The following is a 21,710-nucleotide window of genomic DNA, read 5'->3' as shown; positions in this document are numbered from 1 at the left end:
ACATCTTGTAGTTCTAAAAAGTAATATATAGCACTGACTTAAATATTGTTACTTTTGTAGTGATTATTGGACCTCATTATGCTGTTATGAGGTCCCAGGTATTCCCAGGTGTTACAGTGTTTCCAGAGTGCACAGGATTTAAAAAGATTTTTGTATTGGCCAATCCCTCATGTCTGTCACTAAAATAATAAATAAAAAATACACAGAGATAGAGCACTGCTAGCACCACAAACTGAAGCACCTCTTAATACTGCATGTTTTTGAAAACTTCGTTTGTGGTAAGAAATCAAATATTTGGTAGCATTTTTTTTAACCAAATAATTTATCTGTGTTTTAAAACAGTCTAGTAAACAATGTAAACCCTTGCCTGCGAGGAAGGAGTACACAGCCCAGAATAATAAGCCCCCTCAGTAATGCAATTTTGGAAGAATAATCAGCAACACTAATTTCCATGGCCGCAAACATAATTACATTTGCCAGCCTCAAATTTGAAATTGTTGATTTGGACAAGCCTGCTCAAGAAATTGGAGCAATAAATGCATGCGTTTAGCTGTTCTTTTTTTTTTGTTTGTTTTAAAAAGCATGTTGTTATTCACTTGTGCAATAGTTAGTTAAAAAAACAGCTGCACAAAAAAGTAAGTATTAATTTAATTGAAGGTGGCTGGGCACTCTCAGACTGTGCAAGAGTGCATAAAGTCCATTGATTATAAGTTATACACTATATAGTTTTGCCTCCATGACTTTCAAAGTTATATTTTTAATGACTTATTCACATACTTCTAATGTTTTAACTAATGAGCAAACAGTAATACACCTTAAATAACTACACTGTACGACACAGAAGGTTACAGTGAAATGCAGTCATAACTGTTCACGTTGTGGACATAGTTCTACGGTATAGTCTTTGGGGAGGGTCTAATGGTATTACTGCGTCAGGGGATGGTTCTGTGGGCCCTGAGAGAGCTTGGTTGTGTGGGCCCCCTCTAAAAGGTTGTTGTTGGAGTGGATTAGAAACAGACTTTTCTGATTTAACATTTTAAAGCCAGATAACCGAGTAATGTGCAGTTATGTAGTTTGAGAGTTTGTGGTGTTTTCTATACATAATGAAGCAGGAGTAGTCACGAGTTATACTATACTGCTGATTCATTTTCTTTGTGGTAGTTGCAGTCGTAGACATTAGACAGGCTGAACTTCTTCTGACTATAATAAGAAAAACCTTCCCATCATATACACTGGGTAAAAGCCAGACTTTAGAAATGTGCATATCCCGCAGAACCAGTCAAAAATGTGGGACTTTATCTCAAGATGTGGGAGAGGGGGGGCAGGGAATCAAAACGCTAAGAGGGGCATCTGGTCACCCTAGTTCTGACTGCCATCTGCAGACAAATGTGGAGAACTGCTGCAGTGAAGGTTAAACCAAAATGTAAAACACGGTCAGCTGACATGAGCAAGTGTTCTCTTTAGCAATGCTTGCATAATATTTTAACAAATAACTTGCCTACGTGTTTATCGAGGTGGTCCATAAAACTCGTCCTTGTGTGCGGGCGTGAACGCGCAGGAACGACACGCAGGGAGAGCGTGGCGAGCGTGCTCTCCTTTTCGAGCCAATCGCATTTTAGATAAACACAATGTTGCGTCATTGTTATTGTTGGAGCTCCAGCTGCTTACAGGGATTTCGCCACCATTTCGCTGAACTATAGGCCTTTGAACCTGTGGAGCGCAGCATTATACCACTGCAATGTCGCTGCCGCTGGATGTTTCATCTGACGAGAGTTTGCAAGGTGAAGTATTTACGCCAGGACAGATTGCCAGTTTTGGTGTTAGCGGTAGACGAGAGTTGAACAGCATGAGCACGTGAAAAGCTGGTCGGTAAGAGTGTTTAGCTAAATGGCTAGGTTAAATCTCAAATTTACATTATTTTATTTACCTAGAAGACATGTAGTAGACAGCTATAAGGTAGACCATCGTTCCAGTTAGTTATTAAGGCTATTTTGCAGTGTTGCACAATGCAAATGCCTTCAACCTAAGAACAGTCCGCATTTGCTTATTGTTCCGCTTTGCGCACACCCTGCATGCGCATCCTAACCGACATAGGCCAGTGATGCAGCACTGGATAAGCAGGATTCGTGTTTAAAGACTTTGCATTTGATTTAAGGTTCCTGGGTTGAGCTGCATTTCAGTGGGAATGGCTCTCCAAGTGCCAGTCATCAAGGAAGCCAGGAGCAAATCCCCTCATCCAGCCTGGCGATGGACATGGAGAAAATGTTGCTAGAAGCACAGCACGAGTCAGGCAGGAGCAGCTCCAGGGGAAGCTCTCAGTGCAACAGGTTTGTGTTTGTGTTGGGGAAAGGGGAAGAACAGTTTGTGTTTTTTGAGTAATTTGAAGAAGTTGTGAGCTAGGTTTCCCTTATGTGTTGTTTTCTTCTTCTTCTTCTTCTATCAGCCCAGGCAGAGCACAGACTCCCCTTCTTCTGTGGAAAGGCTCAGAGGGGAACAGCTCACAGGTAAACTATGTAGGCCTGTCTCAGAGTAGAAATTTGGACATGTTAGAGTAGGCAAGGAAAAGTATTTTTTTAATGATGGCTGCTTTTCACTTTAAAGGCTGTCCTTAAGAGATGAGTCACCATCATTCATTTTAATTCCACCCTCATTTTTCCTGTTGTGACAAGTCAAAAGCAGTCTACTTTTCAAATAATTTTTCTCTATTTTTAGCGCATAATCTTGTTTTTAAACATAAACAGTAATCATGTTGAAGCTGAATGTGTTGTGACATCAATTTATTATCCACAATTGGTGTTTTTTAGTCAGATGAAGATTTCCAAGAGCGAATACGGGAAGTTGAGACCCTGATGAAGAAAAATGCTGACTGGATCTGGGACTGGTCTAGTCGACCTGAGAACAGTCCACCAAAGTAAGTAATTAGTTGGCTTATTTTAGTTAACACCAGTATTCCTAGATTTAAGATAAAAATGTCCAGTCGTTATAATTAGAAGAACAACAGGAACTTTTTAAACCTGTTGTGATATCTTTTACCCGAAATATAATTATTTCATGACATGATTTGTAATTGTGATTCATAGGAATTTACGATGATGTCTGTGTGGGCAAAGATGCCTGTGTGACATTAAACTGGCACTCATTGATTTTTAATGTATTCAGAACAATGAAAAATTAATGTGTTGCTCTGTAGGGAGTTCCTGTTGAAGTACCCCAAGCGTTCGACCCCTCTCAGCATCAGGAAAACCAGCGTCATGAAGAAGGGAGGCTTTCTCTCTTCTGACTTTCTGAAGCTTTTCCTTCCATCATTTATCATTTCCCACATACTCGCTGTTGGCTTAGGGTAAGCATCATTATTTTATCCCCAACTCTGGCACTATGTGGAAAAACTAAAAACACTGTACAGCAACCTCACGAAAGCCTCGTTGAGTCGCTGCAAGAACTGTTGACCCACTATTGCTGATATACTTATTTGCAAAAAAATATTGGTCATTTTACTTGCACAAAAAAAAGGCATTTGTATATTAACGACTAATCAATAATCTCTTAACATTAGCAGGATAGAAAAGAACAATGTCATCACAACAAAACTCAAAAAACGAAATAAAAGAAACATATGGATGTTTAGAACGATGCTTGACTGGATGAACAGCCCAATTTTAGCTTCCTCAGTGTCTGAGATTTGATAGGTAAAGGATAAAGGGAAGCTAGTATCTTCAGTACATTTTCTCAATCCTGAAAGTATATTAAGTAACTTAGTTTGATTTCCTGTGTCCCAAATATTGTCTTAGTTTCAGTGGTAATTTTTCTATACAGCACTAGTTCAACAACACATCTTATTTCAGTCTTTTACATCAAAAGAAATGGCACACAAACTCACTGGCCACCTCATTAGGTATACCTTCAACAGGTTTCTAGAAATGTTCTTCAGACATTCCGGTCCATGTTGACATGATGGTAGCACACAGCTGCTGCAGATTTGTCGGCTGTACATCCGAGTTGCGAATCTTCCTTTCCAACACATCCAAAAGGTGCTCTACTGGATTGAGATCTGGTGACCCTTCAGGCCATTTGAGTACAGTGGACTCATTGTCGTGTTCATGATTTGAGCCATGAGAAGATGGGCGCACTGTGGTCATAAAGGAATGGACATAGTGAGCAACAATACTGAAGGAGGCTGTGGTGTTTAAATGATGCTCTGTTGGTACTTAATGGCCCAAAGTGTGCCAAGAAAATATTCCACACACCATTAGACCGCCACCAGCCTGAAAACAGCAGGATGGATCCGTGCTTTTATGATGACGCCAAATTTGGAGCTTGCCATCTGAATATTGTAACACAAATTGAGACTTGTCGGACCAGGCAATGTGCCTATTGTCTAAATTTGGCAAGCCCGTGCAAATTGTAGTTTCCCATTCTAAGCTGACGGGAGTGGCAGCTCTTCTGTATACCTTAGTTGTAACAAGTGGTTATTTGAGTTACTGTTGCCTTGCCATCAGCTTGAGGCAGTTTGGCCATACTCCTCTGGAATCAAAAAGGTTTTTTTACCCAGAGAACTGCTGCTCACTGAATGGTGTTTTTTTTTTTTTTCTTCTTTCTTCAGACTATTCTCTGTAAACACTAGATATGGTTGTGTGAGGAAAATCCCAGCAGATCAGATTTGAAACACTCAAATTAACCAGTCTGGGTCCAAAAGCCATGTTACATTCAAAGTCCCTTAAATTACCTTTCCTCTCCAGTCTGATGCTCGGTTTGAACTTCAGCAGGTCATTTTGACCATGTCTACATGCCTAAATGCATGGAACTGTTGCCATGTGATTAATCGTTGAAAAGTCGTTGAAAAGTTGTACCTAATTAAGTGGCCAGTGAGTATATTTTCCCTGATGAGAACGCGAAGAAGTAGTTTGTTTTAAATCACCATCTTAATTTCTGTGTTTTCTTCTTTCCTGTTAGGATATATATCGGAAAGCGCCTAACACATCCTAAATAGGATGGTGGTGTTTGGCAGTACCCTATCAACATCATTCAACCATCTTGGCATGCCTTAAAATGGGACCCTGTGATGATCAAGGGAGATGTGGTAGCCATGTGACACGGTCCAGTTTAATTCAGTGTTCCACATCTTCCACGGCAGTGGGGAGAGCTGAGGATCGGTCATTGCTGTTTTTGGGTATAAACCTCTGAACACAGCAGTGACCAGTCCACTTCTGCAGTCCCTATCGTGGAAATGACTGGTTTGCTGCTTTTTGCTCATAAAATCTGCATGCTGGGGAACATATATATATATATATATATATATATATATATATATATATATATATATATATATATATATATATATATATATATATATATATATATATATATATATATATAATATTGCAAGTATTTTTTATTTTATTTTTTTTTAGAGGAGATGGATCAAAGAAAGACTTGACTGTTATATTTGTTCTAGGGAATCATTAGAATAGTTTAGTGCAGTGCACCGATTACTGCTTAGTTGTGCAATGATAAATTGATAACAAAAAAAAAAAGATACAGCATAGATGTGGCACATTTTGTTCATCCAAAACATAAAAGTTTGAAACACATGTATGACGTTGATTGTATTATGATCCGAGTTAATTTGTAAAATCACAGTCTATGTAGCTGAGAAAAGGAAAACATGCCAGATGAACACAATTAAAATTTTATTGAACTTTGGTCAAAATAATAAACAAGTGAATACATTGCCACCATGTTAGGAATCAATGGACAAAGACAATGCATTATTATGTGTTTGTTTTAATGTCATCAGTATGCTTTGTGTAGTCAACCTTCCTTTCTGCATTCACAACTACAGAGATAAGATCCACATTTGCAATATGCAGTTCAAATTTGGGCAACATCCCTAATAAATGAGTAAGGGCACATGTATGAGGCCTGTCTGAATGTCCTACTTATCACATGATTCGGAGGCACTCGATCACATAAACTGTATGGTGTGCAACTTCCTCCTGTGTGTTTTCATAGACAGCCACGTGTAGCAGCAGTATATGAGGACATAACTATAAAATAGGATTTACAAATAATGCACATGAGGTTTGTAAAACATTAGGGGATGTAACTTGTAGCTGTCACTGATAGAAGTAGGTATTAAGGCTGCAGATTCCCTTTGTCCTGGACCCTATCTTGTGCAGTTTCGTTTCCAGCCTGCATCCTAAACATGATCAAAAACTAGAACTTAATCTCTTGACACAAACACGTTATTGGTTGTCTCCAACAGTGGTTCTCAAACTGGTAGTCCCAGATAGTATTTCCTTAAGTTTTCTTGAGATCTGCTCAAAAGACAGTGGTGTGACTGGACATTTTTTTTTTTCCACCTCTCTACAACATAAAAACATGCAAAGCAATAAACATGTTTTAATACATACTTCTAAATTTAAAAACACGTCTGTAGTTTTAGTTTCTTTTATTATGTGGATGACAAGGTGTACTTGAGTAGATACAGTCAGTGAAATTATGTCACCGTATTGACTGGGGTAAAATAAGAGAAGGGGGGAGGGGCAGGAAAAGAAAGAAAGTCCACTTTCCAAATTCATGGCCTTTCCCACCAGTTGTCTGGCCTGAATACATGGCCAATAGGGGAATGTTTACAGTTAGGCTTATTGGCCATTAATCCGTGCTTCAGAGGACCCAAAAGCTTTGAATTGATGATACAACCTTGACAAGACGTAATTTTTAAGGACTTCCAAGAGTTCTGTCATTAAATTGTGAAATGAAGGCTTAAATGTCAACACAAACACCAACGTTCAAGAGTTTGACCTCTAGGGAGTGCCATTCTGTCAATTAGACCCAAATTGGACTTTCTGGGTCAGTGGGGGCATGTTGATTGCCCTGGTGCCAAAGGCAAAAACAACCTAAGCTCAGACTCAAAATAAAACAGGCCTATGGATCAACCTCCTGTGGCAAAAAAAGTAGACACGTGCTTTCAAATTCTTCACCAGGAGGACAACAAGGCTGTTTCTTCTTATACAGATAGACAAGTAGTAGGCTTAACTACACAGGTACGGTAAAAGCCCTATCCTCTGGAGCCCCAAATCTTCTAGTTGATTTTGTCCTGGAAAATGTACAAGTTGTTGGTGGCTGCCACAGCTATCACATTATCTTTGGGGTGCCAGGCAGTGTGGAGGATCTTCTTGTTGAAGTCCAGGCTGTCCACGCTGATCTCGTCCTTCTTCCTCTTGCCACCAGTGGACACTTTACGTGGTTTAAGCGTGGCCCGTGGTTTGCTGCTCTCTCGGGACGCCTCCAGCGTGATGTCCCGCCTGGTGTTCCGGTCAAACATTCGAAAGAAGTTGTTGTAGGAGCCTGTCATGATGGCACTGAGGGAAAAAAAATGTGCTTAATGTTTGCATTTGTTGCCCTAACAACAAAAGTTTGACCAATAATTAATAGAATAAATAAGCCAGGAGCAAAAATATAAAAAACAGTAATGAATGTTTTATATATTTGCAACAGGAAGGAAAAACTTACCTGTCACTGCCATTCCAGCAGCACTCAAACTTGTCAAAGATGCAGTCATTTTCATACAAAGAGCAAAGCTTACTGCGAAGGTATTCATGGACCTGAAAGAAAACAGTTTAATGTAGATATTCAGTGTCTTTAACTGTTTGAAGCCTTATCTTACATAAAACAGCCTTCTGCACATTTAATCCATGTTGCCTGGCTAACCTATTAAGATATATTTTTTTGCATCACAAGGAGCTTGTGAATTGTTATTTCTGGATAGACCATATCAGTTTTCTATTTCTGTGTGATCATTACCAGCTTTGAGAAGTATCTATAAAAAAACCAAAACACTAACCTACAGTCAAAATAGCAACATTTTAAGCTTTGATCAAAGAACGTTGCGCTTTTCAGGTTTTTTTTTTTTTTTTTAAAAAAGCAAGTCCGGGAAAAAAAAAGATCCCAATGGTTAATGTCATTTATAACTGAATCCCCAGAAAAGCACGTTTAAGCACCTGATACGTCTCCACTGGCCTGTTCTCCATGTTGAGGTCCCAAACTTTGACGGAGAGGTAGTCACGTGTCATCATGTAGCGTCCGCTGTGACTGAACTTCACGTCTGAGATGGAGGAGATGATCTCAGAGAAAAAGGATCGGCTGCTGGGATCCTCAGGTTCCTCAAAGACTTTGAAAATAAAGAAGAAAAAAAAAAATCCTCAAATTCTTGAATGCATCGCTATCAGAGCATCCTTTATTGAATTACAAATCACAATAAAGAAATTGTGTTAGCAAATAACAGATGCATCTTTGCCCTGCCAAAACACAAAACGCAGTTTGAGAAAACATACTAGATAAACTGTTAAGTTATTTTCATAATTTATTGCACTTCTGATAACTTCACTTCCCTCTGATGGACTTGATGGCTTGACTAAAATACGGTGAAGGTACTTACACTTTGAGTGCCTATCGCAGAGCGCTGCTGCTCGCATGTCACACAGGCGGATGGTTCCTTTGCTACTGCTGTACACAAATACATTGCATTGATGTGGATGGCACTCAGCAGCTGTGATTACTTCTGTCAGTTCCTCCATGTTGGCGGGCTTGATGTCTACAATATCTGAGAACATACTGTTAAGGAACTAGCAGTCTTATATTTCGTTGACTCAATGCTATTTAAGACTATAAGACGTCTAAAGTCTGCTTTCTGATAAAGAAAAGGATACTAAAACTTCTGTCTGTGATTTCCAAGTGCCATAGATTTATTCTTAGGTCATCTGCAGAGAGGTAAGTTTCATGATCACTATTTACAGAAATGGAATTAATGTGATAGGTGTGCGCATTTGCAAAGATCCTCCGTGGGCTTGCTTCTACCATGAGATCCATTGGCATCAGTACTGGTACCTGAAATGTACAACATTCACTTTTAGACAGGTTATCATATAGAGCTATGCTCAGAATGAGGCAGGTCTGAGGTACGACTAAACACACCCGTAAAGAGGTGATTCTAAAGGGGTCTCTGAGTCGTCCGTCTTCATCTTTCAGGTTGTAACCTTCTGCTCTTTTATCTCTTTCACTAATTTTCCACAATTTGATAGTTTTATCTGCGGAGGAGGGAAAAAGGAACATTTTTGGAAGAGGGAACACAGTGTTTTGTTATCAACAAATAAGAAAGATAGGAAACCTCTTACCATTAGTTGAAAGTAGAAAGTGAGCAGCATTTTGTTGTGGTAGCCATCTTATTTTATTAATTTTTTCCTCGATTTCTAAACTTTTCAAATAATCAAATTCTGGCTCGTGACTCTGAAAAGTGCTATAGACGTTGTACTCCCCACGCAAGTGTGGACGATTCTTGGACTGTGGGGAAAAAAGGAATAAAGACAACATAGGTCACCAGGTATGCAGATTTTTTTTTACATGATATGTTATCAATACTCCATAATAAAACTTATAATCATAGTATTGTAGGGTATTTCAAACGTCACAGTATTTCAAACCAAAAAATATAAAATGGATTTTCAGCTACTCTGTTATTCATGGGGTAGGGGTGGAGGTTCACCACAGCAGGTAGCACCTCATGTTTGATGTGGCAGTTTTTCGCCAGGTGCTCTTCCTGATGAAATCCCAAAGGAGATTTGTGTCACCAGCTGGAACCGCACCAGCGACCTTTCACTTGCCAAGCGAATGTGTAAACCACTACACTATGGAGCCACATGCAGATTTTTCACAACAGTTTTATTGTGGGGAACACTATGATCATTGCTTTTGTTTAGGCTATTTAATTAAAAAAAAAAAAATCCCAATATTTCATAGCATATTTTCATCATTGCCTGTTCATAGTTTTGCATAAATATATAAACTTAAAAAAAAAAACATTCAAACAAAAATATATAATGGGAGATATTTTTAAGTAAGATGTATCAGTGATAACACTGACTCAGTTAGAGGGCAAAAAAACCCCCATCACATTCATTGATGTCCATGGTCCTGGATCTTAATATTTAACCTCAGAAATAAAGTAAATTAAAAAAAAATCCAGATTCAATACCATTAATACAGTGTTCCTATTTGAGCCTGTGTTTCTGCAATCTGTTTACTTGTGACAACACATATGCAGCATTGAGCGCTCACATGCACTTCCTATTTCATACTTTGTTGTGCTGTACATTTTTGGATGTGTCTTGTGGTACATGTGAGCACACCATATGAACTGTACAGCATTTCTGAATGCAACAACAGCTCAGGGTATCACTTCTGCCATAGTGCTACTACTGCGTGATCCTTACCTCTTGTTCATGCTGAAATATCACTACTCTGCCTCCCTTGTCTCCAGTTGCCAGCAGTTCTCCAGAATAGTTGAACTCAACTGTTGAGATTATGTCAGCTGAAAAGACACAAATCGGTGTGAATCAGACTTCACAGCTCAGCTTCCATCGCTGTAGCTGGGATGGCAGCTAGAATGCTACTGTGATGGGCTGCTGGCTAAGTCTGCTCCCACTTTTCTTTTAGAAAAAGACACCGACAGCCACTTAAAAACACGTACACCCATTAAGGTATGAATGAAAACAAGCATGATGTCACTGGACAATTTATGGACGCAGCACATTGACGTCACGGGCACGGTCGCTCCCCCTTTAATAGTTTAGCCACCACCTAGCTCATAGCGAGCTAGCGACACACAGTAATTTACAAGTAAAGGGCGTTTGTGCAGCTGATCCACAAGCACACACTAATCACGACAGCCGTCTTATATTAATGCACGGGCATCCATCCATCGTCATCAATCGTGCACTTCCAATGAACCTCACAGAGAACCATCATCAGACTACCTAGCCAGCTGCCCACCGTTTGTAGCCTAGCCGCCGAGCTAACGTTAGCCACATACCTTCCGCAACATCTTCATCTATCGCTCCTTTTACTTGAGAGAAACACCACTGAAAATCATTTCCTCCTGCAACTCCTGTAAAAAGAAACCAGGGTTAGTGCGAATCCCCCTCGCGATTCGTCGGGCGATAATAATGACCTGACAGTGACACAGTTTGACAACTAGCAACTTAGCTTGCCAGCGCTAACGGTGGTTAGCCAAGTTGCAGATTCAGGCCATCACACACACCAAGTGAGGTGGATCCTTTTTCCTCCCTTCAAAAGTAGCTTACCCGCCATTGCTTCATTTAGCAGCTCTTGTTGTACACAGCTTCCAATACCTAATCGACCAATGCGGCGCGCTCGGGGAGATAGATAGCATCCACAATCAGTGTGAAGACTCGGGTCCAGATCTGTCAAGACCACGGAAATTATCCGTGATTTTTTTTCTTCCAAAATGGCGCACAGTACATGGAGAAATGACGTCATGCACACATGCCACATCCTGACTCCATCCATCCTCCTGAGCATCATATCAGTAAACGCGCATTTTCTCCGGATTTTATATCCATTCAGCTTTATTTGATTGAATTATATGTTTATACCTGGTTACTGGGGCTTTTTAAGCCTATTAAGCTGCACCATGATGAGTAAGATAAATAAAATTTACACATCCCAGTGCGGGTATTTTGACTTCACCTGAAGTAAACAGCAACAAATGCATAAAGAATTAGGAAAAGACATTTTTGCAGTCATATATCCACAGAGCATACATGGTTCATGAAAGTGATTTGCATAACAGCTTATGAATGAAAGCTAAACACAGTTCTGTTTACATATTGCCCATTTTTTTGACATTTTTTCAAAAATATTTTTGTATCTATTTTTTATTTTTTGTCATATTTTACACAGGAAGTATGATTTTTGAGTAATGCGTGACTTTGAACTGTAGTGAAGAACCCCAGCCTGTATTGGATGGTCAATCGGTGACATCTAGTGGCAAAATGGAGAGGATTCAGTTTACTGTGCATCCACTGTAAATTGTTTTCACTCCTTATTTTACAGAGACTAACAAATAAATTTTTCCATTGTTATATTCCTTCATGAAGAAAAAGATAAAAAGAGTGTGACAAGTCCAGTGAAGCAAGTGCAAGTAGTCCTAAAACAAAAAGATGTTTCACAGTTTGAACTTTTGCCCTGTGACCATGTTTAAGAGGCCACAGCACGACTTTTGACCTCTACGATTCATTATTATTAGAAAGAGACCTAGCACTCAAAGAATCCTGAATTTTAATCTGTGGGAGAATTTCACAACAGTAACGATGGTATGCAAGCAGACTTTTTAAAAGAGTTTTATCAGATTTAACTGGTAATTCTGTTTATCATCAACCTGGCCTTTTTTTCATCTTATTTTAAAGGGACGGGGAGGTGGTAGTTTGAGGGTTTTTTTTATGTCCCATCAAAGGTAAACTTAGATAATGCTTCAAAACAACTACCCAAATAAGTGCCCAGAGATATTTTAAGATGACTGCTGAGTGGTGGGAATCACTTCTAGAAGTATTGTGTGAAGCTTCATAATTTCTTTTTAGCAAATAAGACAATGTATTTTTTTAACTGCACAATATTTTAGATATTTTGCATGGAATCAGCAAAAACGTTAACAGTACATTTATTATTTATTATAGAAATAGCACAGAAATAACGGTTAGAGATGTTATTTATTTATTTTGGTTTTATTTTGAATACTTATTTTTATGTTAAAAGCACTCCGTGTGGAGGGGGAAGAAAATAATTGAAGAAAATGATAGAACCAAAAGATAGGGAGTCATAATGCAATTAAAAAAAGTAACATTCACACACACAACAAACACACACGCACACACGCATGCACACACACACACACACACACACACACACACACACACACACACACACACACACACACACACACACACACACACACACACACACACACATATGGCTCATGAAATGTGAGAAAATGTGAGACACATTTCAGCAGATAAAATCCAATAAGTAGATATGTTTATTTTTTCATTAGCTGTTAGCATGTGTATTTGAAGCTAGCTTATCACTTACACTGACTCTGAGTAAGTGTGATTATAAGCATTAAGTGATATTTTCCTCATAGTTTATATTTGTTTTTTGCAGCTGTGTATTGTCCAGGAGGTGGTAAGAGAATAAAAACGATGTACCCTTAAAGACCTGGACCAAATCCTACCAAACCTTCTCCTTGGTATCTCCCAAGCTACACATCCTCTCATCACTCACACAGGGTCCCATGGGAAGAAGCAGAACAGAGGCCTGGAGGTTAGGAAGACTCTCTCACTCTCCCTCTCCCTCGCTCTCTTTCTCTGTATACCTATACAGTTATATATATCTATATCTTCCAATCTATATAGATATATCTATGTATTTATACAGATATAGTAAACTTTCTTATAAAGTGTTGCCAGCAGAACAGCTTTAGTGCTTCTTGGCATTGATTCTGAAAGTCTCTGGAACTCTACCAGAGGAAAGGAATGCTGTTCTTTGAAAAATTTTCTCATTTGATCCTTTGATAATGTCGTGGTAAACACAGTCTAACACATGCAGGAACTCTTGTCTCCAATATGATAAAAGCAGGTCAGCCACACGTACAGGGGTCAAGGGTACAAAACATTCCTTTAATATTTCCTTTAATTTGTCACCTACCTTTTACTATCTATCTATCTATCTATCTATCTATCTATCTATCTATCTATCTATCTATCTATCTATCTATCTATCTATCTATCTATCTATCTATCTATCTATCTATCTATCTATCTATCTATCTATCTATGTGGACTGGTTTGTACTTTTCAATTTTATCTAACATTATTTTTTCCACATATGAATACATAATTATGTATGCATTTTTGAAAGTGCTCTCAAGTACAGCTGAGTAAAGTCAGCTAACCACAGAAACTCTCCAACACCAGCTCATGTATTGATCTCATTTTCAGTTAAATGTGAGGACATTTAGCTTTAAACTAACAAAAGATGGTTCACTAGTGTTTCATAAAGCCACAATTATTTCAACAATTGCTTAAAACTTTTAAAACACCCTTGACTTCTAAGTGTTGAGCCCTGTGCACCAGATGTGTTTGTTGTGTTTTGTCCTTTGATTGCATAAATCTTTGACTAAGTGGATCAGTGTGTCGGTCATTACTTTGTGGATACACTACAAACATCTTGATTTGAAAGCAGTAGGTGTGTGGGTGTAGACACCACACTAATCTCCAAGTCAAGATAAAAAAATACTGCTTTTTAAAAACGAAAAAAAAATTGTTGAAAGAGGTTTTTTTTTTGTTTAAAGCTAATTCAAAATCTCTCTTTATAACACATTATAAACTGGATTACAGAAAACTGCCATCCTGCTAAGACTGCAAAAGAAACAGATCACTGTGTGAATGCGTAAAGCTCGACTGCAGCCTAATTTGTGATTTAATAAACCTCACGGTTTAATTATTGTGAACATTCGAATTTTCACATTTGTACAAGTTTAGTGTTGTGGCTGTGACTGTGTGTGCGAGTGTGCTGCCGTGCCGTAGCTTCATCAGGTATAAGGAGAGGTGTTGACTTTATTCCGAGCCTCCAGTAACACCACTGACTCTGATAGTTCCCCATCCCTGTGGGAATTCATTATAAGACAGCTAGAGGCTGCTTGTGGATGGTTACTGTGCTGCCCGTATGTTAACTTGTCGCTATCGCGCAAGGCAAACATGTGGTGCAGCTGCTTTCTCTGGCTGTGGGCAACCTGGAGAGATTGATTGGTGAGCCTTCTGTTTTATCCAGGATCAGGGCCACATTCAGTAGACATGGTGCCTCCGGAGAAGCAGCCATTTTCCCCAGAAAATATGGCTCATTACCAGCACAGACAAAATGAAGGTATATTGACTTTTTAACATCTTACAACACACCTATTCCTGGCCCGCTTAACAAAAAGCGTTTGTTATCCTGGAAATCTTTACTTCGTTTTATTCCCATGTTACTGAATACAACATTTCAACATGAGCTAATCATGCCCGGGTTTATTTTGCCAAAATCACACGCAGCTACTATGCTCACCTATTTCTCTTTGAATTTACACACAGAGTCATGAATATAAATACCCATACACATTCATTTGCGCCCAGCACGCACAAACATACCCTTCCCCCCACATTTGGTCCATCAGACAGTTTTTAACACAAACCATTGGCCAGTGGATGTGTCTGCTCTGCTCAGGGGCATAAGCTCTGTCCAGACCCCGAGTCTCAACTCTCCTTCTCTCTCTCTCTCTCGCTCTCTCTTTCTCAAACACGCACTCACACACACAAACAGCAAAGACAAACACAATCAATTATTTAAGACTCTTGTTTTGGCTCATGTGTTTTTTCTTATTATTTCTGTTCTGTTGTCTCTATAGTATCCTCTGGCAACCTAACAGCCAGGAGGCCAGATGAGTGAGATATGAGGCCTGATGACTTGAGGTCTGTGTATGTCTTTGTAATTTAGATGGCAGAGTATAATTTGCATGCACAGCCTTCAACATTGTCTCATTGTCTGAAGGAGATTATCCTTGCGGCTTTCCGCAGCTGAGGGTTGTCAAAGACCTGGCTTCTAAGGCAAACCTTTGTCTCCTTGTTTATTTCCCCCATGAGTGGAAATTTTCAGTGTGGTCATTTAGTGTAGCTGAAACTCACACTGAAGCACACAAGCGATCAGTGAAAACAGTACACCATGCTTTATCATAATCACAAGTACCCTTTAAGCTCTGTACCTTTGCATGGAAGCTACGGTATGTATTGTATGTTTTACATACAGGGACTGTCATTTGTCAGTGTGCAAATTTGTGCACTAGATGGCACTATGGCACTTATTATTCAGTGCCAACAGATCATTTCCATTTTGGAGGATAAGCGAGTGTGTTGCTGACAAAAGTGATGATCACAAACAGCTTGTTTTCCCAGAGATGATGTTAATAGTATCATAAAGAACTCCATATCCGCTCATATTTATTTATTAACTCTTTCGACCTTTAAGCGCAAAGCACTTCTTGCTGTGTGTACATTTTAGGTGAAATATTTTTGTAAAACTGCAAACTAGACTGGTATAGATTACTAAAGTTTGCGTCTGCTCCAACTTGACAGATTCAGAGTTTTTTTTTTTTTTTTTTTTTTTAAGGCTCAACTGAACATCAAGCAGCTCTTCTGAATCAATCAAAACAGAAAAGAAGCACATTGTAGGGATGTATTAGATGTGAATCCTTGCAGTGATGATGTCCTTGTAAGAGATCATATTGTAAATAAGATGGGTTAAATTGCACTTGTAGCTTCCCTTCAAACAGTCAGGCTACTCTCGAGGGGGGACAAGAGAGCGCTGCAGACTCTTCCTCTAATAACGCTAGACAATGAGATCCCAGCTCATAACATAGGCCTCCACTATATAGAACAAGTAGTGGGGGCTTAGCAGCTAATAAAGTGGCAAGTCTTCAAATCCATGTCAGAAGAGCAGAGTGCCACGGGGACCTTTCATAACACTTGTATGTGCAGGTTCCAATGCAGTGTAAAGGTTACACATCCACATTGTACTGATCTAACCTGATGAATTGCCTTAAGCCCCACAAATTTCAAGGCTGTGTTTCTTATTTAAAGAAGCAGAACTGAATAATTCTCCCCATTCCCTAAAAGATGACAGGTGAAGACAGGGGTACGGAATGAATGTTTGAGATGCAATACAAAACCTACTGTGTATACGCTTCTCTATTAAAGCACGCGGAGCAGCAACACATTTAAAACTGTTCAGTTTCATTTGAATTTGCGTTTGTTTTATATCTGATAAGCTTGTTTCGGCGGAGGCAATTTTACTTTTCAAAATTATAATACACATCGGTTTTGTTAATTGAATCACGCTGCCCTTTGAGTTCACAAAACACAGGCTCGGTAATTAGCCTTGATTGCTTGGTCTGTGTTTCAGAAATTGTCGCTCCCGCTTTCTCTCTAGTGAACCTGTCCTTCACTTGAGCACAGACACTCCTCCAGCATTTCCACCCACTTTGTTTGTGAGTCTTTGATCCACAGTATTCCAGTTAAAGTTACACCCATGTGCTGCAAGTTGAAACTTTCAGTATTGTTGCTCAGGGGAACCTTATACCCGTGGCGCCTTCTGCTTTTGTCCTTCCCTTTAGCAACAGAACTCTCCTATGGTCCTGGACAAAAGACTACTCACGACACCATTTTATGATCTCTGTGATGATACTGTTTCCCTCTCCTGCTTTGCATGTTGGCTTGGTCTGCACATTATAATCCAAAATGTTTATGTCAGGAAACATCATTTGGGATTCTCCCTTGAGACAATTGTTGATTTGGAGTAAGGGATGAGAAACCATAAAAGAGACAGCCTTTATTCTGAGATGCAACAAGAAAACCAATCAGTACTTTCTCCATATTCACAATAACATAAAAGTGTGAAAAAACAGATGCTGCCAACTTCATAATTGAATCATAAAACCAAAACTCTAATTTATTTGTTTTGTTTGTGTTTTTTTTTTTCTCCCCTCCCAATTATATTGATTCAGCTGGACTACACTATATAGCAATTATCAGATTGAGGATGATTGCATTTGTGCACATACGTAGCATGCATATGAATTTATTTTGGTGTTGAGTTACACATGCGTGCTAAGTATAATTGACTCAACATTAAAAAACATTTTCCATAACAGCAACACAATCTGGTGTGCGAAACACTTAAAGGCAAGACCAACAAATACAGTATATTAAAGTAGGGTGTAAAGTGCTGCGATGTCTTGCCTCTCCAGTCTGTCTAATCACTATGTGAGTGAAACATTCATGGTACACTAGATCAGTTCAATATTTAATTTCTCAACAAAGACTACATGATGGAACAGATGCTCAAACTTTGTATGTTTCTCAGGAGAGCAAAACTCACTTTCATGGAGCTACTGAGTACAGAGATTCTGATTGTGTACAAGCTTTGTGTTGACTTCTTTTGGGCTCTTCACCTTTGCACTAAATGTACAGTGATGGCTAAGAAGGTGCTCAAACATACTAAGTGTGCATAGTGAGTCAGTGTTCAAACCACAGACTGAATACATCAATTGTTTACATCCAGGGGCACTGAAAAACTCATGCGTGGAACCACATTAGTGATGCACCAAGGTTGCCCTTTGCCTTTATGTCACATTTCAAGTGAAAATTTGACTTGGCATGTTTACATAGGATTTCTTCATCTCCCTTTTAAACCCCTATGGGCAAGCTGAAGGTGAGGGGAACTAAGATTATTATCCCCCGTTTCTCTGAGGAGCTTTTCTTTATGCACACCCTCACAGATGTCGACATTTGGTTAGGCGGTGTACATAGAAGCCCCAGATTATCTAGCGCTCCAGGAAGTCTGTTTAGCTAAAGTTAGGAGTGGTTACTTTCCTGCACCTTTTTAATTTGCTCTGGTGTTTTGTAGGCTAGAGACCCCCCCGTGCTTAGTCATACATCTGTGTTAAATAGGGTGCAAGAGAAAAATATTTGTGATTGAATATTGCTGTCCATTCAACACCAGGTCTTAGTTGTACTGATGTTCACATCAATAGGCTCCACTTGTGCAGATGTAGACCTAGTCACAGGAAGCGTAACAGATGGTGTACTATATGTCATAATGCTATAAAATCCAACAGGAATTGACAATTGAAATCCCACCCCAGAGTTTGCCTCTTTTAGCTCTGGCATAATCTTCTCAGGATTTCAATTGCAAAGTCAAAGAGAATAGTCTAGCACATGGGGACTAGTTATCTGGGGCAAATACGGTCTAAGGTTGACAATGCAAAGGCTATGTTTATGTGCATCACACTTGCTATACTGAATGTTTCCCAGAGTGCAAGAACATCCTCCCCTGAATTCTATTCCTCTTCCCACGTCCCAGTGCTGCCGTGGAAAGTAGGCCAAGTGAGCACCAGGGCGTTGCTTTTTTAAGATGATCAGTTTGTCAGTGTGTTTTTGTGTGTGCTCAGGACGGCTATTCATGTGGCTTGACTCTATAGAACAAAGACCAGCATTATACAATTTGCAGCACTTCCAATAGCAAGGAAAAGGGAGAGGTTGGAAAATAGGGACAGGACAAGTGTGGATGAAACAAAGACAAAATCTGGCTTGTACTCTAATTCATTTACTTCCTCTTTTCCACCTCTTTGTTGCAGCAAAAAGGTCCCTTGCCAGTAACACTCCTCTGCAGGATCATACTGTACTCTAGCTGGCATGGATTATTTTTAGCTATTGCTGTGCAGCTTTCACCTTGACTCCCTCTGTCTTGACATCATAATTAACATTTCTGTTAATAGTAACACAGTTCAATATTAATAATCTGACTAAAATCAAAATGCATTTGTAGACTTGCCAGTTGCCATCAAATATGCATCTTCTTAATAATGGCAACCCCTAAAGGAGACAAAATTAGAGGCACTGATGCAACATGTTGAAAATATATATTTTGATGTAGGTAACTTGAGAATTATTAGTCTCTTGTGGGTGAGGTAGTATCACTGTAAGTTGGCAACACCTCCATCCTGGGGTCAACAGGCAAATTAAAGGTCTCTTGAGTACTGAGGAAAAGGCTGCTGCCTGTTTGGTCATGCATGCACAGGCGCTCAGAAAAAAAAAAAAAAAAAAAAGGAACAAGGTTAAAGCTGATGCCTCCTCTTTTGGAGGCCACTTTGCCCGATGCAACATGTGCCCATATCATACTTACTGATGATTTTTTTTTTTTTAACTGACCTTTAAAGTCGGATTTTTGCACCCACTTTTCTGAGTGCCACAGTCTTTTTGGCAGCAGGGCGCCTATATATTAAGTTAATATGTTCCGATTTAGAGCTGAATAATCAAATTTGCCTCACTTCCATCAGCGCCACTGAGAAATGTGAGTCGGCGTGATAACTTTTTTTTTTAAATAAAGAATTTTAGATAGGCCCACAAAACAGTGATGGACACAATCAAGACCAGGGCTCTGTTAAGAGCGAAGGTATCCTGGGTATTTGGTCATGTGTATTTTGGTCTAAATTTCCAGGGGATATTTTAGATGTTAATAGCCCTGAAGTGGTCTCGGTTTCTTATTTAATTTCTCTCGCCTTCTTTAAATGTAATTCGCCCACAGACTGCGCCGCGAGGCTCTAAACCGCGCAGAAACTCTCTCATCATTTCCACAGCAGAATGGAAATGCAAATTGTGCGCACGGGCAATGCCCTTGACAGAACTCACCACTGCACACAATTAACATGAACACTGACAGAAGTTAGTGACGAAACGTGAGGTCACACCAGCACTGTGTCAAATAGTATTTATTTCAGACACAATAAACACATCAGAAATATAATAATAATAATAATAATAATAATAATAATAATAATAATACATAACAAACATTCTTTCCTTAATCTTTTAGCCCTACAAATATGCATTTTTTTTATTCTAGTGTTCAGGATGTTCAGCATTCTTTATTTTTATTTTTAATTTATTTTAATAAAAAAAATATTCTGTTGTTTATTTATTTATTTATTTTTTTAATCAATTTGCCTGAAAACAAAAAAAAATATTTTATTGCTCGGGGGGCAGCGGGGAGTCTGTTTAAACCAAACTTGAGATTTTGCTATCTTGTCACAGCTGCTTCATATCGACACCATGATCTCAAGTGTAACCAACGAGGGGCGCTGTCCGTCTATTAGCTCTAACTTGACTTGAACAGCCTTCATGATTGATCTCGTCACTCTTGGCCGTTTGATTTTTTTTTTTTTTTTAAACTTCAGTAATTAAATAAAATCGTGCAAACTCTATTTTAATGTGTGGTATCGAATTTCAGATGTGCATTTATTAGGCCTATAACTTATAACAGCTCAAGTTTGCACTGATGCTTTTTAATGTGATGCGGAATCAAGCTATTTGGTAGTTTAATTAAAAGAAAAAAAAAAACAATTTTAAGTGATGTGTATTTTTTCTCCCGACTTATGAGAAAATCGTCAATGCAGAAGCATCATCTGGAGTTAATCTTTTCTAATGCAGCTACATGTGACAGAAAATTTAAACAAAGGCTGTAGGCTGCAGCTCCCTAAATTAGTTTTCTTTGCGCGGTAACTTAAATTTCAAGTACAAATATTTTCACAAAATATTGTAGCTCTAAACAATGGAATAGACGATGCTAGTTGTAAACAGAAAGTGGGCTGATTGCCTATTTGTTCCATATGGAATTTGGAATAATGCCTAACTGTGGGCGTACTTGATAAATATTTAATCGAAAAAAGATCACTTTAAAACAACCTCTGAGATAAAGCCGTGAGCGAACATGCTTGGTGGGTGCTAATAAGATTTCCGTCTCTTCGCTTTTTACCAATCAATCCATTAGGAAACAATGCAGGTGAGCATAATGAAAGTGTTGTCCCAATAAAGTGCATCGATGGACAGCTGGGCAGCGGCCGGCTGATTGACTTTGTCTTGACATCTGGGAGGCCCGCTGGCCCCTGGCACGCGTATAGGCTGATGTCGCCATTTACATGCAAATTTAAGGAGATCATGAGGGCCTCGCCCCGTAAATTCACACAAAAAAAGAAGACGTCACCCTCAATACGGAGGAAGCTCGTCCCGTCGAGACGGGAGGTCTTCTAAGTCACCCTCTACATTTTTATTGGAAACCACGCGTCCCGAGGAGTTTGGTTTTATATCAGTGGTCAGGCCCAAATCTTTGGGGGTTCGCTCATTGTGATCACTGAATAGAAAGAATGAGATAACGGGGCCCCCGTGTTATCAGCCGGTCATTTAAACGAGCATTCAGGCTGGCTTAATGCG

General features: G+C 39.2%; 2 protein-coding genes across 2 annotated transcripts; one reads left to right on the top strand and one right to left on the bottom strand.

The window, feature by feature from the left end:
* The first annotated feature begins 1,619 nt into the window (after positions 1–1,619).
* On the top strand, positions 1,620–5,277 carry bnip4 (BCL2 interacting protein 4). Its single transcript, XM_030748061.1, has 6 exons — positions 1,620–1,781; positions 2,156–2,327; positions 2,444–2,504; positions 2,805–2,911; positions 3,191–3,340; positions 4,951–5,277. The coding sequence occupies exons 1-6, from the start codon at positions 1,739–1,741 to the stop codon at positions 4,985–4,987; spliced, it is 570 nt and encodes a 189-aa protein (XP_030603921.1). The 5' UTR covers positions 1,620–1,738; the 3' UTR covers positions 4,988–5,277.
* Positions 5,278–6,431: 1,154 nt separating this feature from the next.
* LOC115793102 (protein phosphatase 2, regulatory subunit B, delta) lies at positions 6,432–11,296 on the bottom strand. The gene is made up of 10 exons (XM_030747866.1): positions 11,139–11,296; positions 10,868–10,942; positions 10,269–10,366; positions 9,174–9,339; positions 8,974–9,086; positions 8,709–8,886; positions 8,438–8,602; positions 8,001–8,170; positions 7,513–7,604; positions 6,432–7,361 (listed from the first exon to the last, which is right to left on the bottom strand). Exons 1-10 carry the CDS (start codon positions 11,143–11,145, stop codon positions 7,082–7,084), a joined length of 1,344 nt encoding a protein of 447 aa, XP_030603726.1. The 5' UTR covers positions 11,146–11,296; the 3' UTR covers positions 6,432–7,081.
* Positions 11,297–21,710: the final 10,414 nt, after the last annotated feature.

Source organism: Archocentrus centrarchus, chromosome 15 (assembly GCF_007364275.1).
Source record: "Archocentrus centrarchus isolate MPI-CPG fArcCen1 chromosome 15, fArcCen1, whole genome shotgun sequence".
Lineage (NCBI taxonomy): Eukaryota > Metazoa > Chordata > Actinopteri > Cichliformes > Cichlidae > Archocentrus > Archocentrus centrarchus.
Note: the sequence above shows the minus strand (reverse complement) of the source record. Positions and strands in the feature narration are given on the sequence as shown.